Source organism: Moschus berezovskii, chromosome X (genome assembly GCF_049115385.1).
Source record: "Moschus berezovskii isolate FMDL1 chromosome X, NW_MosBer_1.0, whole genome shotgun sequence".
In the NCBI taxonomy this organism is placed as follows: Eukaryota; Metazoa; Chordata; class Mammalia; order Artiodactyla; family Moschidae; genus Moschus; species Moschus berezovskii.
This window is the reverse complement of record NC_142488.1, coordinates 141,574,849-141,593,360: the sequence shown is the minus strand read 5'-3', so window position 1 is coordinate 141,593,360 and position 18,512 is coordinate 141,574,849. Positions and strand designations below refer to the sequence as shown.

The 18,512-nt window shown below is 47.4% G+C and overlaps 1 protein-coding gene and 1 pseudogene across 1 annotated transcript; one reads left to right on the top strand and one right to left on the bottom strand.

Annotated features, from left to right (window-relative positions):
- LOC148773500 (melanoma-associated antigen 10-like) overlaps positions 1-18,512 on the bottom strand; it is a 66,370-nt pseudogene that overhangs the window by 32,183 nt on the left and 15,675 nt on the right.
- On the top strand, positions 1,035-1,826 carry LOC148773501 (melanoma-associated antigen 10-like). Its single transcript, XM_088833990.1, has one exon. It carries the CDS (start codon positions 1,035-1,037, stop codon positions 1,824-1,826), a length of 792 nt encoding a protein of 263 aa, XP_088690116.1.

Here is an 18,512-nt window from a genome sequence, read left to right as displayed (position 1 = left end):
GGAGGCCTTAGAGCGGGGTGAGCAGGATGAGAAGTTTTTTTACATCTGGCTTAGGGACCTTGGGATGTGAGGTTTTCGGCGGGGGCGGAGGGCGGAGGCTTCAGGTTGGCAGAGGCTGGACTCCCCGGACTGAGCAGATGCCTGCCCCGTGGTCAGTGCTTGGAGGCCAGGCGGGACATGAGGAGCAGCTGAGGACCAAGCATCTCCCCAGCCTGGAACCCCCAGGAGGCCCTGGGCAGGTGTGGCCACATGTGGTGCCCCACAGTGCTTTCTGTACAGACTCGAGTCTTGTTCTGAGTTACCCTGCAGAGCCCCCAAAGGGTAGGGTCCAGGCTGTGCCAGGGGAAAGGGGAGAACTACAAGGGAGCCCCGAGGGGCCTCACACCCCACAACTGAGTGGACCTCACAGAGTCCACTCCTCCTTCCAGCACAAAAAGCCCAGGGCTGTGCCACACTCTATCCCAAAGGTGTCCCCATCATTTCTCTCACAGGAGCTCCAGGAACCAGGAGGTGAAGGCGGAAGTCTGAGGTCCGTGTCTTGAGGTCAGAGAGCAGAGGAGGTCCAGGCAGTATCAGGAGTGAAGGTGAGGAGGGTGCCCTGAGTGGGGCTCCCCATTTCAGAACAGAGGGGACCCCAGGAGGCCCTGATCATCCCGCTTTGTCAGTGTTAGAAATCTGGGGCTGTGCTGACGGCACCCTGGGGAGCCACTTCACTTCTTCCTCCAGGCAGCCAAGGGACTGGCCGTCCAGGATGAGCGCATCTGTGAGGTCTGAGTGAACCCCTCAAGGGGAGACCTGTAAGTGGTCTGTATCAGACCTCACAAGGCCTCCCGTGGGTTCTAGGCTGGGGAGGTGATTGGTCTTCAACTGCTCCTCATGTCCCTCCTGGCCTCTATGCACTGACCACAGGGCCAGTGGTGTTCTCAGCCCAGGCCATTCCCATCTTCTCCTCGCCTAAGCCCCGTGGTCCCCATCTGTCCCCCTGTCTCACTGCTGTCTGGGGTTTGATCACAGGCATCGTGCTTCTGGTGGAAATGAGTGGGCTGAGCAAGCCCGAGGAAGACCTTCAGGACCCAGGCGAGGCCCAGGGCCCGGTGGAGATGCAGTTCTTGGGGGCTGAGGTAGGAGAGGCTGCATCCCCCTCGGCCTCCTCCTCCACAGTGTCCTCCTCAGCCCCTGGGGAGACCTTGCCCCAGGAAGCTCTGAAGGAGATGATAACTAACCTGATGAATTTCCTGCTCCTCAAGTATCGAGCCAAGGAGCTGACCTCCCAGGCAGAAATGCTGAAGAAGGTCCTCAAGAATAACCAGGAGCACTACCCGGTGGTCTTCAGACAAGCCTCGGAGTGCCTGCAGCTGGTCTTTGGGGTGGAGGTGAGGGAGGTAGACCCCAGGGAGCACACCTACACTACGGTCCCTGCCCTGGGCCTCACCTGCGATGCGATGCAGAGCAGTGGGCAGGGCCTGCCCAAGGCCGGCCTCCTGGTGCTGGTCCTCAGGGTGATCATGAGGAATGGAGACCCCGCCCCTGAGGAGGCGGTCTGGGGAGCACTCAGCAGGATGGGGGTGTGTGTTGGGAGGGAGCACTCCATCTTTGGGGAGCCCAGGGAGCTGCTGACCCAAGTGTGGGTGCAGGAGGGATACCTGGAGTACCGGCAGGTGCCTGACAGTGACCCTGCTCACTACGAGTTCCTGTGGGGTCCCCGGGCCTATGCAGAGACCAGCAAACAGCAAGTCATGGAATTTGTGCTCAGGGTCAGACAAAGGGCTTTGAGGACCTTCCCACTCCAGTCTGCAGAGGCTGCGAGGGAGGACAAGGAGACCTGAGCCAGAGCAGCAGCCAGGTTAATCCTTCCCTCTGCGATTGATGAGGGAGCGTTCAGCTTTTTCAGAACTGAGGGCCTGGGCCAGTTGGGGGAGCCATTGTGTAGCGACTTTGGCTTCCTCTTCTTTATGATGACAGGCAGATTCATCTCTGTTTCCTTTAGAAAATTGTCAAACTTGAATTGTTTTAATGGAAGGCTAAATAAACTTCAGTGTCTCAGCTTTGTGGATGATGTTGAAGACGATGTATTTGTGCTTACCCAGTTCAAGAACAAGAGTTTTGTAAGTAAGTTAATATACACACTGTGCTGTGCTATACTTAGTTGCTCAGTTGTATCCAACTAGATGACCCCATGGACTGTGGCCACCCAGGCTCCTCTGTCCATGGAGATTCTCCATGTAAGAATGCTGAAGTGGATGGCTTATCCCTTCTTCAGGGGATGTTCCCAACCCAGGAATCGAACCAGGGTCTCCTGTATTGCAGGAGAACGCCTTACCAGCTGAGCCACCAGGGAAGCTCCATATATATACTACAAAATATAAAACAGGTAACTAATAAGGACTCACTCTATACCACAGGGAACTCTACTCAATAATCCGTAATGATCTAGATGGGTAAAGAATCTAAAAAAGATTGGATGTGTATATGAACTTATTTAAAAAACAGAAATTGAGTTGCAGACGTGGAAACAAGTCTTATGGTTACTGGGGAAAAGAAGGGGAGGGATAAATTGAGAGAATAGGAGTATAGTTTTTAATTTGTAGTGATTTAATTAAATGCATACACATTTAAAAATGTTTTATTTTATTTTCTTAATTTATTTAACTGGAGGCCAATTATGTTACAATATTGTATTGGTTTCGCCATACATTGACATGAATCCGCTCCGGGTGTACATGAGTTCCCTATCTTGAACCCCCCTCCCACTTCCAGCCCATATCATCCCTCTGGGTCATCTCAGTGCACCAGCCTCGAGCATCCTCTATCATACATCAAACCTGGACTGGAGATTCGTTTCACATATGACAATATACATCTTTCAATGCCATTCTCCCAAATCATCCCACCCTTGCCGTCTCCCACAGAGTCCAAGAGACTGTTCTACACATCTGTGTCTCTTTTGCTGTCTCACATACAGGGTTATCGTTACCATATTTCTAAATTCCTTATATATACGCTAGTATACTGTATCGGTGTCTTTCTTTCTGGCTTACTTCACTCTGTATAATAGGCTCCAGTTTCATCCACCTCATTAGAACTGATTCAAATGTATTCTTTTTAATTGCTGAGTGATACTTCCTTGTGTATATGTACCAAAGCTTTCTTATCCATTCGTCTGCAGATGGACATCTAGGTTGCTTCCATGTCCTGGCTATTATAAACAGTGCTGCGATGAATATTGGAGTACATGTGTCTCTTTCAATTCTGGTTTCCTCGGTGTGTATGCCCAGGAGTACGATTGCTGGGTCATATGGCAGTTCTATTTCCAGTTTTTTAGGAATTTCCACACTGTTCTCCATAGTGGCTGTACTAGTTTGCATTCCCACCAACAGTGTAAGAGGGTTCCCGTTTCTCCATACCCTCTCCAGCATTTATTGCTTGTAGACTTTTGGATAGCAGCCATTCTGACTGGCATGAAATCGTACCTCATTGTGGTTTTGATTTGCATGTCTCTGATAATGAGTGACGTTGAGCATCTTTTCATGTGTTTGTTAGCCATCTGTATGTCTTCTTTGGAGAAATGTCTGTTTAGTTCTTTGACCCATTTTTTGATTGGTTCATTTACTTTTCTGGAATTGAGCTGCAAGAGCTGCTTGTATATTTTTGAGAGTAATCCTTTGTCAGTTGCTCCATTTGCTATTATTTCCTCCGATACTGAAGGCTGTATTTTCACCTTGCTTCGAGTTCCCTTTGCTGTGTGAAGCTTTTAATTTTAATTAGGTCCCATTTGTTTATTTTTGCTTTTATTTCCAATATTCTGGGAGGTGGGTCATGGAGGATCCTGCTGTAATTTATGTCCGATACTGTTTTGCCTATGTTCTCTTCTAGGAGTTTTATTGTTTCTGGTCTTACATTTAGATCTTTAATCCATTTTGAGTTTAGTTTTGTGTATGGTGTTAGGGAGTGTTCTAGTTTCATTTTTTGATGAGTGGTTGACCACTTTTCCCAGCATCACTTGTTAAAAAGATCGTCTTTTGTCCATTGAATATTCTTGCTTTCTGTGTCGAAGATAAGATGTCCATAGGTGCATGGATTTATCTCTGGGCTTTCTATTTTGTTCCATTTATCTATATTTCTCTCTTTGTGCCAGTACCATACTGTCTTGATGACTGTGGCTTTGTAGTAGAGCCTGAAGTCTGGCAGGTTGATTCCTCCAGTTCCATTCTTCTTTCTCAAGATTGCTTTGGCTATTTGAGTTTTTTTGTATTTCCATACAAATTGTGAAATTATTTGTTCTAGCTCTGTGAAAAATACCGTTGGTAGCTTGATAGGGATTGCATTGACCCTATACATACTTTGGGTAATATATTCATTTTCACAATATTTATTTTTCCAATCCACGAACACGGTATATTTCTCCGTCTATTAGTGTCCTCTCTGATTTCTTTCACCAGTGTTTTATAGTTTTCTATATATAGGTCTTTTGTTTCTTTAGGTAGATATATTCCTAAGTATTTTATTCTTTTCGTTGCAACAGTGAATGGAATTATTTCCTAAATTTCTCTTTCTATTTTCTCATTATTAGTGTATAGGAATGCAAGGGATTTCTCTGTGTTGATTTTATATCCTGCAACTTTACTGTATTCATTGATTAGCTCTAGTAATTTTCTGGTAGAGTCTTTAGGGTTTTCTGTGTAGAGGATCATGTCATCTGTGAACAGTGAGAGTTTTACTTCTTCTTTTCCAATTTGGATTCCTTTTATGTCTTTTTCTGCTCTGATTGCTGTGGCCAAAACTTCCAAAACTATGTTGAATAGTAGTGGTGAGAGTGGGCACTCTTGTCTTGTTCCTGACTTTAGGGGAAATGCTTTCAGTTTTTCACCATTGAGGATAATGTTTGCTGTGGGTTTGTAACATATAGCTTTCATTATGTTGAGGAATATTCCTGCTATTCCCGCCTTCTGGAGGGTTTTTATCATAAACGGATGTTGAATTTTATCTAAGGCTTTCTCTGCATCTATTGAGATAATCATATGGTTTTTATTTTTCAGTTTGTTAATGTGGTGTATTACATTGATTGATTTGCGGATGTTGAAAAATCCTTGCATCCCTGTGATAAAGCCCACTTGGTCATGATGTATGATCTTTTTAATGTGTTGTTGAATTCTGATTGCTAGAATTTTGTTAAGGATTTTTGCATCTATGTTCATCAGTGATATTGGCCTGTAGTTCTCTTTTTTTGTGGCATCTTTGTCAGGTTTTGGTATTAGGGTGATGGTGGCCTCATAGAATGAGTTTGGAAGTTTACCTTCCTCTGCAATTTTCTGGAAGAGTTTGACTAGGATAGGTGTTAGCTCTTCTCTAAATTTTTGGTAGAATTCAGCTGTGAAGCCATCTGGACCTGGGCTTTTGTTTGCTGGAAGATTTCTGATTACAGTTTCAATTTCCATGCTTGTGATGAGTCTGTTAAGATTTTCTATTTCTTCTTGGTTCAGTTTTGGAAAGTTGTGCTTTTCTAAGAATCTGTCCATTTCTTCCAAGTTGTCTATTTTATTGGCATATAATTGCTGATAGTAGTCTCTTATGATCCTTTGTATTTCTGTGTTGTCAGTTGTGATCTCTCCATTTTCATTTCTAATTTTATTGATTTGGTTTTTCTCCCTTTGTTTCTTGATGAGTCTGGCTAGTGGTTTGTCAATCTTATTTACCCTCTCGAAGAATCATCTTTTGACTTTGTTGATTTTTGCTATGGTCTCTTTTGTTTCTTTTTCATTTATTTTTTCCTTAATTTTTAAGATTTCTTTCCCTCTACTAACCCTGGGGTTCTTAATTTCTTCCTTCTCTAGTTGCTTTAGGTGTTGTTGCTGCTGCTAAGTTGCTTCAGTCGTGTCCAACTCTGTGCGACCCCATGGACTGTAGCCTACCAGGCTCCGCCATCCCTGGGATTCTCCAGGCAAGAATACTGGAGTGGGGTGCCATTGCCTTCTCTTGCTTTAAGTGTTGAGTTAAGTTATTTAGTTGACTTTTTTCTTGTTTCTTCAGGTATGACTGTATTGCTATGAACCTTCCCCTTAGCACTGCTTTTACAGTATCCCACAGGTTTTGGGTTATTGTGTTTTCATTTTCATTTGTTTCTATGCACCTTTTGAGTTCTTTTCTGATTTCTTCTATGATTTGTTGGTTATTCAGCAGCCTGTTGTTCAGCCTCCATATGTTGGCATTTTTAATAGTTTTTCTCCTTTAATTGAGATCTAGTCTTACTGCATTGTGGTCAGAAAAGATGCTTGGAATGATTTCAGTTTTTTTGAAATTACCAAGGCTAGATTTATGGCCCAGGATGTGGTCTATCATGGAGAAGGTTCCGTGTGCACTTGAGAAAAAGTTGAAATTCATTGTCTATGGGTGAAATGTCCTATAGATATCAATTAGGTCTAACTGGTCTATCGTATAATTTAACACTTGTGTTTCCTTGTTAATTTTCTGTTTAGTTGATCTATCCATAGGTGTGAGTGGGGTATTAAAGTCTTCCACTATTATTGTGTTATTGTTAATTTCCCCTTTCATACTTGTTAGCATTTGTCTTACATATTGTGGTGCTCCTATGTTGGGTGCATATATATTCATAATTGTTATATCTTCTTCTGGGATTGATCCTTTGATCATTATGTAATGTCCTTCTTTGTCTCTTTTCACAGTCTTTGTCTTAAAGTCTATTTTATCTGATATGAGTATTGCTACGCCTGCTTTCTTTGGTCTCTATTTGCGTGGAGTAACTTTTTCAAGCCCTTCACATTCAGTCTGTATGTTTCCCTCGTTTCGAGGTGGGTCTCTTGTAGACAACATATATAAGGGTCTTGTTTTTGTATCCATTCAGCCAGCCTTTGTCTTTTGGTTGGGGCATTCACCCTATTTACACTTAAGGTAACTATTGATAAGTATGATCCTGTTGCCATTTAATTTATTGTTTTGGGTTCGCGTTTATACACTCTATGTTTCCTGTCTAGAGAAGGTCCTTTAGCATTTGTTGGAGAGCTGGTTTGGAGATGCTGAATTCTCTCAGCTTTTGCTTGTCTGTAAAGCTTCGGATTTCTCCTTCATATCTGAATGAGATCCTTGCTGCGTACAGTAATCTGGGCTGTAGGTTATTTTCTTTCAACACTTTTAAGTATGCCCTGCTATTCCCTCCTGGCCTGAAGAGTTTCTATTGAAAGATCAGCTGTTATCCTTATGGGGATCCCCTTGTGTGTTATTTGTTGCTTTTCCCTTGCTGCTTTTAATATTTGGTCTTTGTGTTTGATCTTTGTTAATTTGATTACTATGTGTCTTGGGATATTTTGCCTTGGGTTTATCCTGTTTGTGTCTCTCTAGGTTTCTTGGACTTGGATGATTATTTCCATCCCCATTTTAGGGAAATTTTCAAATATTATCTCCTCAAATATTTTCTCATGGTCTTTCTTTTTGTCTTCTTCTTCTGGGACTCCTATGTTTCAGATGTTGGGGTGTTTTAACATTGTCCCATAAGTCTCTGAGATTGTCCTCATTTCTTTTAATTCATTTTTCCCCCTCTCTGTTTCTTTTATTTCTACCATTCTATCTTCTAACTCACTTATTCTATCTTCTGCCTCCGTTATTTTAATGTTTGTTCCCTCCAGAGTGTTTTGATCTCATCTATTGCATTATTCATTGTATATTGACTTTTAAAATTTCTTCTAGATCCTTATTAAACCTTTCTTGCATCTTCTCGATCCTTGTCTCCATGTTATTTATCTGTAACTATAATTTGTTTTCAAGATTTTGGATCATTTCCACTATCATTATTCGGAATTCCTTATCAAGTAGGTTCCCTATCTCCTCCTCTTTTGTTTGTGTTGGTGGGCATTTATCCTGTTCCTTTATTTGCTGGGTATTTCTCTGCCTCTTCATCTTGCTTATATTGCTGTGTTTGGGGTGGCCTTTCCTTCTTCTGGCAGTTTGTAGAGTTATCTTTATTATGGAGTTTCCTCACTGTGGGTGAGGTTGGACGGGTGGCTTGTCAAGGTTCCCTGGTTAGGGAAGCTTGTGTCGGTGTTCTGGTGGGTGGAGCTGGATTTCTTCTCTCTGGAGTGCAATGAAATATCCAGTAATGAGTTATGAGATGTCAATGGGTTTGGAGTGACTTTGGGCAGTCTATATATTGAAGCCCAGGGCTATTTTCCTGTGTTGCTGCAGAATTTGTGTTTTACGTCTTGCTCTGGAACTTGTTTCCTTGGTTGGTGCTTGGTTTCAGTGTAGGTATGGAGGCGTTCGATGAGCTCCTATCGATTACTGTTCCCTGGAGTCAGAAGTTCTCTGGTGTTCTCAGGAGTTGGACTTAAGCCTCCTGCCTCTGGTTTTCAGTCTTATTCTTGCAGTATCGTCTAGACTTCTCTATCTGTCACTTCCAAGGTGGTTCCCTCTGTGTTAGCTTCTGTTTGCTGGTCTCTTCAGTGTCTAATTTCAGCCCTGACACTAGGGGGTGGTGGTGGACACTTTTTAAGGCTCACTCGTTCAGTCCCGTTCTGGGAAGGGAGGAACACTGCAATCAAATAACACTGGTGTCTGTGGGGAGTGCTCGTGGTGTCTTGGCCACACTGGGTTTGCCCCTGCTCTTGGCATGTGTGCTGTCCCAGTCTACACTGCACAGGCTCTGGGTTGCTCTGCCGGGAACTGTCTGAGGCCGGCGCTGGGTTGCATGCACATCCCAGGTCTAAACCGCTCAGGTTCAGGTACTCGGATACTCCACAAAGGCACAGACTTGGTTGGGCCTGCATTTTATGCCCTTCCCCGGTCTGAGCAGCTCAGGTGACCAGGTGTTTGGCGAGAGCGGTTGCTGTGATTTATCACCTCTCCAGTCCCTGCCGCTCTGTTTTCCTGGGTGTACAACCGGAGCGCCTTCTCAGGCCAATGTCGACTGGCCAGAAACCAAAGAAGTCTTGGTTAGCAACGAAGCCTGTTTGCAGTTTGGTTTCAGATGCCTCTCTGGGGGCGCGATTGCCCCCTTCCGGCTCTGGCTGCCCTCCCCTGCCTGTCTCGGTGTTGGATGGGCCGTCCGCAGCTGGCTAGCTCTGCTCAGTCTTTTATTCTGTGAGCGGGACTGGCAGAGTCTTGGTTTGGGGCTTTTCACCTTTTCGCGGGGTAGCTATCCCACAGTCTGCTTTGCTGTCTCCAGTTAGCTCCCTCAGATTGCCCTCGTGGCATTCAGGCCCAGTCCTAACTCTAAGCAGTTCAGCCAGCTCCTCCCTGCACAGTCCCCGCTTGCTAATGGCGGATGCGGGCATCTGCGCTGCTTCTCCGCTGGGAGTTACCATTGGGCGCTTAAGCTGTGGGTTTTAATTATTTATTTTTCTCCCTCTTATGTTGCCCTCTGAGGTTCCAAGGCTCGCCACAGACTCGCCAGTGAGAGTGTTTCCTGGTGTTTGGAAACTTTTCTCTTTTTTAAGCCTCCCTTCCCGGGATGGAGCTCTGTCCCTACCTCTTTTGTCTCTCTTTTTATCTTTTATGTTTTTTTCCTACCTCCTTTTGAAGACAATGGGTGCTTTTCTGGGTGCCTGATGTCCTCTGCCAGCATTTAGAAGTTGTTTTGTGGAATTTACTCAGCGTTCAAATGTTCTTTTGATGAATTTGTGGGGGAGAAAGTGGTCTCCCCGTCCTATTCCTCCACCATCTTGTTCCCTCTCCCGCCCTCTTAACTTTAACATTTCTTTATTTTCAATGATCTTGACAGTTTTGAGGAGTACTCAGTAGATGTTTTGTACAATGTCCCTTGAATAGAATTTGTCTGATATTTCACTCGTGCCTAGTCTGGGATTTGGAGAAGTCAATGGCAACCCACTCCAGTACTCTTGCCTAGAAAATCCCGTGGGTGGAAGAGCCTGGTGGACTTCAGTCCATGGGTTCGAAAAGAGTCAGACACGACTGAGCAACTTCACTTTCACTTTTCACTTTCATGCATTGGGGAAGGCAATGGCAACCCACTCCAATGTTCTTGCCTGGAGAATCCCAGGGACGAGGGAGCCTGGTGGGCTGCCGTCGATGGGGTCGCACAGAGTAGAACACGACTGAAGTGACTTAGCAGCAGCAGCAGCAGCAGTATGGGATTATGAGTTTAGGGGAGGAATATTCAGTTCAATTCAGTTCAGCTCAGTCATGTCCGACTCTCCACAACCCCATGAATCACAGCACGCCAGGCCTCCTTGTCCATCACCAATTCCCGGAGTTCACTCAAACTCATGTCCACAGAGTCGGTGATGCCATCCAGCCATCTCATTCTCTGTCCTCCCCTTCTCCTCCTGCCCCCAACCTTTCCTAGCATCAAAGTCCTTTCCAGTGAGTCAACTCATCGCATGAGGTGGCCAAAGTATTGCAGTTTCAGCTTTAACATCAGTCTTTCCAATGAACACCCAGGATTGATCTCCTCTAGAATCGACTGGTTGGATCTCCTTGCAGTCCAAGGGACTCTCAAGAGCCTTCTCCAACACCACAGTTCAAAAGCATCAATTCTTCGGCGATCAGCTTTCTTCACAGTCCAACTCTCACATCCATACATGACCACGGGAAAAACCATAGCCTTGACTAGACGGACCTTTGTTGGCAAAGTGATGTCTCTGCTTTTTAATATACTATCCAGGTTGGTCATAACTTTCCTTCCAAGGAGTAAGCGTCTTTTAATTTCATGGCTGCAATCAGCATCTGCAGTGATTTTGGAGCTCAAAAAAATAAAGTCTGACACTCTTTCCACTGTTTTTCCATCTATTTCCCATGAAGTGATGGGACCAGATGCCATGATCTTTGTTTTCTGAATGTTGAGCTTCAAGCCAACCTTTTCACTCTCCTCTTTCACTTTCATCAAGAGACTTTTGAGTTCCTCTTCACTTTCTGCCATAAGGGTAGTATCATCTGCATATCTGAGGTTATTGATATTTCTCCCAACAATCTTGATTCCGGCTTGTGCTTCTTCCAGCCCAGTGTTACTCATGATGTACTCTGCATATAAGTTAAATAAGCAGGGTGTCAATATACAACCTTGACGTACTGCTTTTCCTATTTGGAACCAATCTGTTGTTCCATGTCCAGTTCTAACTGTTGCTTCCTGACCTGCATACACGTTTCTCTGGAGTTGTTAGCCATCAACTATTCCCTTCCCAGAGGATCTTCCCCACCAGAGGATCAAAGCCAGGTCCCTTGCATTGCAGGCAGATTCTTTACTGTGTGAACCACCAGGGAAGCCCTTAGAGAATGCCTGCTGGCACTGATTAAATATTAAACAAATGTATGTTGAAAATGAAGAGTATACTGATGAATAGCAGAGACTAATTATCATGATGATTATTGTTATTTGACTAGTCTTTGCTGTCAGATTATAGCAGGAATGTGTATGGTAGGATGTATGAACACTACACTTTCCAACTGTGTGTTCATCTGAAAGGTTCTTAGGGTAATGGCAGGTCCTCAGTTACTGTCTAATGACAGTGACAGGATTTTTCATTGCTTTGTGTTCTTTTTTTTTAACCTTCCTGTGCTTTCTCATCTACTCCTTGTTGTTGTTAACTGGCTAAGTCATGCCAGACTCTTTGTGAACCTATGGACTGTGGCCCACCAGGCTCCTCTGTCCATCGGATTTCCCAGGCCAAAAAGAAGAAAACCCCGGTTTGGGGAAAGAGCTCATGGGCAGATACATCTGACACAGGGATGGATAGGCCTGCCAGGAGGGGATGAGGGTCAGAAAGCTTCGGGTTTATGGGAGGTCTGGGCAGGAACCATGGCTCCCAGGACTGGCCTTGGACACTGCCCAACACTCGTCTGCCGGCCCTCTGTCTGGCCTGCCCCACATTTGCCAGGAGCAATGAGGTCTAGACTGTGGTACTTGTTGAGCTGTAGACACAGCTGCCTGCTTGCAGGTGTGTGAAGGGGATGGAGTGATCTTAAAGACTCGTTACAACTCTGGAAAGTGGTTCCAAGAGACTGGGGTTAATCAGGCTCCAAGGAGTGAAGGGAATCCCATCGGTCACAGGGCCAAAATCAAGACAACAGCTGCTGAAGGAGCCAGGAGGATTTATTGAAAAACCAGTGAAATTGGTTATTAGAAAACAGCAATGAACAGACTCCAAACAAATACATGATTTAAACTAAAGATTTCTCCTCTGATGGTCCTTCCTCTGGAGCCTACTATAGGCTTTGTGGTCTTTCTCATTTTCGGAGCTCAGCTCCACCTGCCCAGCCACCAGCGCCTCAGATGCCTCTAGTGGGGGCTGGTCCTGTCCTGTCGAGGCTCCTGTCCTTGGATGTTCCTGGGCCTGCTCCTCTGGCTTTTCATCCCACTCCTGCAAGAACATCTTCTCCTGCTCCTCCTGCAACACCAGTTCAAGCTCCTCAACGATCTCTTCGGCCAGCATCCGGAACACTTGCCAGGCCATGAAACTCTCCCTTCTCCAGGTCCACTCCTTCCCCCACGGCCTCCCTGCTGGAGAAGGCAGCCTCCACACCCGGTGGGCCACCTGCTCTGTGTGCCATCCCCGACGGCCCCAGCATGCCGAGAGGTCTCAGGGCCCCAGCGCCCTAAATACTCGAGCTCACACCAAAAAGACCCAGAGTCTCCGTGAGCAGAAGGACCCAGAAAAGGTTGATGCTGACAAAGGTGCTTAATTCACCGTGCCTGCATGAGAATCACCTGGGCCTGGCGTGCTGTAAGCAAGAGCTGCTCTGAATGAGACTAGGACACATGAAATCCCCAAGCCTCCAGGCTCCGACTGTCACCTGCTACCCGCATGACCTGAAACCAGGCTCTGCATTCAGGCTGCATGAACCTGAGCTTCCCCACTGGGGAAATGAGAGGGTCCCGGCCTCTCCACGAATCTGCCTTCAGGCCTCACCTCCCGATCCCCTCACAACCTCTGTGTCTTCTCACTTACCTCTCATGGCAGGACCTTCCTCCCGGGGGTAGTCCTGCAGGGGATTGACCCACCGGCCCTTGCCAATGATCTGCTGGCCACACGAGGGAGGTCAGCATGGGGTTGAGCAGGCCCCAAGCCCTCCTGTGGGCAGCTAAGAACCCCAACCTCAATCTCCCATTCTGGGGACGCCCAGAGTGACTCCACCTCAGCCATCCTGGTCCATCCTGGGCTGCAGTGGTCCAGCAGCCAGTTGAGGACCTTCCAGCTGCTGGTGTCCAGCCTGAGCCTGGGAGCACCCCGTCCATCATCATCAGAACAGTGTATTGGAGAGGAAGTACCAGCCCTATATCTTGAAGGATGACAGCGGATACAGGGAAGATTCAGGAGGAGCATCCACCTCCCTCTCCCACCCACCCAAAACGGCCCGGGATCCAGGTGGCACCATCGATGCCAAAGTGGTACGCCTCAACAATCTCTCTGTTCCTGACGTACGGGTTTTGCCAAACGGAAACTGCCAGCTTGCAGCAGGACTGGGGATGGCCTAGTTCCTGCACCTGCCAGTACCAGGAGGATGGAGAAGGTGAAGGTGCAAGCTTCTAGGTTCCTTCGCCTCCCTGCCAGGCAGGCATCAATAGCGTCCATTTCTCCTTTCTGAAGGATCACAGAGAACAGGCAAACCCAGGTCGGAGCATCCCCCCACAACCACGTCCAGGTCCCCCACCCACCTGTCCTCACACTCCCTCCCTGCACTCCAAAGCCGTCATGGAGCTAAGCATGTCTTCATCTTGTTGGCTGATAGTGGCGGGGATCTGGCAGTGGTCCATAATCTGCTTTAGGTCAAGGAGCCAGTCATGCCACTTGCCGGGCAAGGAAGAATCTCAAGTAACAGGGTTAGCCTCGGGCAGAGCAAGGGCACCGGAACAGGCATCTGCAAGGCTGCTCCTTCCGGAGGACTTGTTTCCTATTGGGACCACCCACACTACAGGAACAGAGATCGTTAAGAGGTACCACTTTGGCATCACTGGTAGTCTGCATCTGGGTTCTTGTGCTTGCCCAGATGCCACATGGACATCCCCAGCTCCTGCCACTCCATCAGACGTGCTCATCCCTCTGGGTCCCCTGTGGTCCTCTGGAACCCATGTCCGCATCCCCCAAGGGAGGCTCTTTTTATGACCACTCCGATGTAGGCCTGGCATGTGTGTCCTGGGTAGTGGCATGTCAATTGCTTAAAACTTCACGATCTGAAGTCCCCGCAGCATACTTTCTCTGTGTGCAGGCACCTGATTCTGTGTGTTCAGCGAGAGGCGTGGGTGTCTTCCCTGCTCCCTGTATTCACAAGTGGTGGTGTGGATGTACTGGAGTCATCTCTCACACAGGCTGGGGTCACCGATGACATACATACCACGCCAGTGCATGTGGCTTCTCTTCGGATGCGAGCCAAAAATGAGCCTCCCGGGGTCATTTGCTCAGACACGTACAGGTAGAGTGATTCCCAGGCCCTGCTAGCCCCGGTGCCTGGGGAGATCACAACTACCCCACGCCCAACACCCTCGGCACCACCCTCAGCTGGCCGTTACCCTCACCCGCGCCCCAACACTTGCTCCTATTCCTTCTCCTCCTCCTGAGTTCAGTTCAGTTCAGTTCAGTTGCTCAGTCGCGTCTGACTCTTTGCGACCCCATGAATCACAGCACGCCAGGCCTCCCTGTCCGTCACCAACTCCCAGAGTTCACTCAAACTCATGTCCATCGAGCTGGTGATGCCGTCCAGCCATCTCACTCGCTGTCGTCCCTGTCTCCTCCTGCCCCCAATCCCTCCCAGCATCAGAGTCTTTTCCAGTGAGTCAACTCGTTGCATGAAGTGGCCAAAGTATTGGAGTTTCAGTTTTAGCATCAGTCCTTCCAATGAACACCCAGGATTGATCTCCTCTAGAATCGACTGGTTGGATCTCCTTGCAGTCCAAGGGACTCTCAAGAGGCTTCTCCAGCACCACACTTCATAAGCACCAATTCTTCGGCGATCAGCTTTCTTCACAGTCCAACTCTCACATCCATACATGACCACGGGAAAAACCATAGCCTTGACTAGACGGACCTTGGTTGGCAAAGTAATTTCTCTCCTTTTTAATATACTATCTAGGTTGGTCATAACTTTCCTTCCAAGGAGCAAGGGTCTTTTAATTTCATGACTGAAATCAGCATCCGGAGTGATTTTTGACCCTAAAAATATAAAGTCTGACACTGCTTCCACTGGTTCCCCATCTATTTCCCATGAAGTGATGGGACCAGATGCCATGATCTTTGTTTTCTGAATGTTGAGCTTTAAGCCAACCTTTTCACTCTCCTCTTTCACTTTCATCAAGAGGCTTTTGAGTTCCTCTTCACTTTCTGCCATAAAGGTGGTGTCAACTGCATGTCTGAGTTTATTGATATTTCTCCCAGCAATCTTGATTCCAGCCTGTGCTTCTTCCAGCCCAGCGTTCCTCATGATGTACTCTGCATATAAGTTAAATAAGCACGGTGACAATATACAACCTTGACACACTCCTTTTCCTATTTGCAACCAGTCTGTTGTTCCATGTCCAGTTCTAACTGTTGCTTCCTGACCTGCATACAGGTTTCTCAAGAGGCAGGTCAGGTGGTCTGGGATTCCCATCTCTTTCAGAATCTTCCACAGTTTATTGTGATCCACACAGTCAAAGGCTTTGGCATAGTCAATGAAGCAGAAATAGATGTTTTTCTGGAACTCTCTTGCTTTCTCCATGATCCAGCGGATGTTGGCAATTTGATCTCTGGTGCCTCTGCCTTTTCTAAAACCTGCTGGAACATCTGGAAGTTCACAGTTCACATACTGCTGAAGCCTGGCTTGGAGAATTTTGAGCATGACTTTACTAGCGTGTGAGATGAGTGCAGTTGTGTGGTAGTTTGAGCATTCTTTGGCCTTGCCTTTCTTTGGGATTGGAATTAAGACTGACCTTTTCCAGTCCTGTGGCCACTGCTGAGTTCTCCAAATTTGCTGGCATATTGAGTGCAACACTTTCACAGCATCATCTTTCAGGATTTGAAATAGCTCAACTGGAATTCCATCACCTCCACTAGCTTTGTTCTCAGTGATGCTTTCTAAGGCCCACTTGACTTCACATTCCAAGATGTCTGGCTCCAGGTGAGTGATCATGCCATCGTGATTATCTTGGTCGCGAAGATCTTTTTTGTACAGTTCTTCTGTGTATTCTTGCCACCTCTTCTTAATATCTTCTGCTTCTGTTAGGTCCATACCATTTCTGTCCTTTATCGAGCCTATCTTTGCATGAAATGTTCCCTTGATAGTTCTAATTTTCTTGAAGAGATCTCTTTTTTTCCCTATTCTGTTGTTTTCCTCTATTTTTTTTACATTAATCGCTGAGGAAGGCTTTCTTATCTCTCCTTGCTATTCTTTGGAACTCTGCATTCAGATGCTTATATCTTTCCTTTTCACTTCTCTTCTTTTCACAGCTATTTGTAAGGCCTCCTCAGACAGCCATTTTGCTTTTTTGCATTTCTTTTCCATGGGGATGGTCTTGGTTCTTGTCTCCTGTACAATCTCACGAACCTCTGTCCATAGTTCATCAGGTACTCTATCTATCAGATCTAGTCCCTTAAATCTATTTCTTACTTCCACTGTATAATCATAAGGGATTTGATTTAGGTCATATCTGAATGGTCTAGTGGTTTTCCCTACTTTCTTCAATTTCAGTCTGAATGTGGCAATAAGGAGTTCATGATCTGAGCCACATATTCTCCCAAAGAAACAGCAGTAAGGATTCGGCTTTGGCCCAGAAGCCAGGGCTTCCCTGGATGACGGCACTCCTCTGAGTCAAGGGATGCTTTCTCCTCTGAAGTTCCTCCCTCTGGAACCGAAGTTAGGCTTTGGGGTCGTTCTCATTAGCAGAGCTCAGGTTCACCTGCCGGGCCGCCAGCGCCTCCGGCACCTCCAGTGGGGACTGCTCCTGTCATGTCCAGGCCCCTGTCCTTGGAAGTTCCTGGCCTTGCTCCTCCGGCTTCTCCTCCTGCTCCTACAAGGACATCTCCTGCTCAAGCCGCGCCACCACTTCAACGTTCACCAGGATGTCTTCCAGCAGCAGCCAGAACGCTTGCCATACTGCAACACCTCTCCCTCCTCCAAGACCACTCCTTCCACTACAGCCACCCTGCCAAAGGAGGCAGCTCCTCACCTGGTGAGCCACCTGCTGTCTGCTCCTTTCCTGACGGGCCCAGCGCACAGGCAGGTCTCAGGGCCCCGGCACCATGAATATTCGGGTTCACACCAGAAAGACCCAGGTTCTCCGTGAGCAGCAGGAACCAGGGAAGGATGATGCTGACAACGGTGCTTAATTCACCCTGCCTGCATGAGAATCACCCAGGCCTGTTGTGCTGTAGCAGAGCTGCTCTGAATGAGACTAGGACACTTGAAGTCCCCAAGCCTCCAGGCTCTGCTTCTCACCTGCTAACCGCATGAAAGAATCCAGGCTCTGTATCCAGGCTGCTTGATCTTGATCTTCCCCACTGGGGAAAGGAGAGGGTCCCGACCTCTCCACGGATCTGCCTTCAGGCCTCACCTCTTGATCCCCTCACAACCTCTGTGTCTTCTCACTTACCTATCATGGCAGGACCTTCCTCCCGGGGGTAGACCTGCAGGAGATTGACCCACTGGCCCTCACCTATGATCTGCTGGCCACACGAGGGAGGTCAGCATGGGGCTGAGCAGGCCCCTAGCCCTCCCTTGGGTATGTAAGAACCCAAACCTCAATCGTCCATTCTGCGGATTCCGAGAGGGACCCCACCTCCGCCATCCTTGTCCATCCTGGACAGTAGTCGTCCAACAGCCAGTTGAGGACCTTCCGGCCTGAGCCAGGAGCGCCCCATCCATCATCATCAGAACCGTGGACTGGAGAGGAAGTACCTTCCCTATATCCTGAAGAAGGACAGCGGATACAGGGAAGATTCAGGTAGGAGGAGCCTCCATCTCCTGAGCCTCCTCCATCTCCCTCTCTCACCCACCCACACTGCTCTGGGAGCCAGGTGGCACCAGCAATGCCAAAATCATACTCCTCAAACTTCTCTCTGTTTCTGAAGTACGGGTTGTTCTGAACGGAAACTGCCAGCTTGCAGCAGGATTGGGGATGGCCTAGTTCAAGCACCTGCCAGGATCAGGAGGATGGATAAGGTGAAGGTGCAAGCTTCTAGGGTCCTCAGCTCTCTTGCTGGGCAGGCATCAACAGAATCCTTTTCTCCTTTCTGAAGGCTCACAGCGAATGCACGCACTCGTGTCGGAGAATCCCCCCCACCCACACGTTCCTGCCCAGCTCCCCCACCCACCTATCCTCAGGCTCTGTCCCTGCCCTCCAAAGCCATCATAGAGCTAAGCATGTCTTCATCTTGTGTGCTGATGGTGAGGGCCATCTGATGGTGGTTCATATTCTGCTTTAAGTCAAGGAGCCAATCATGCCACATGCTGGGCAAGGAAGGGTCTCAAATAACAGGGTAGCCTAGGGCAAAGCACCGGAACAGGCATCTTCATGGCCGCCCTTTCGGGATGACTGTGTCCTGTCGGGACCACCCACACTACAGGAACAGAGAGATCGA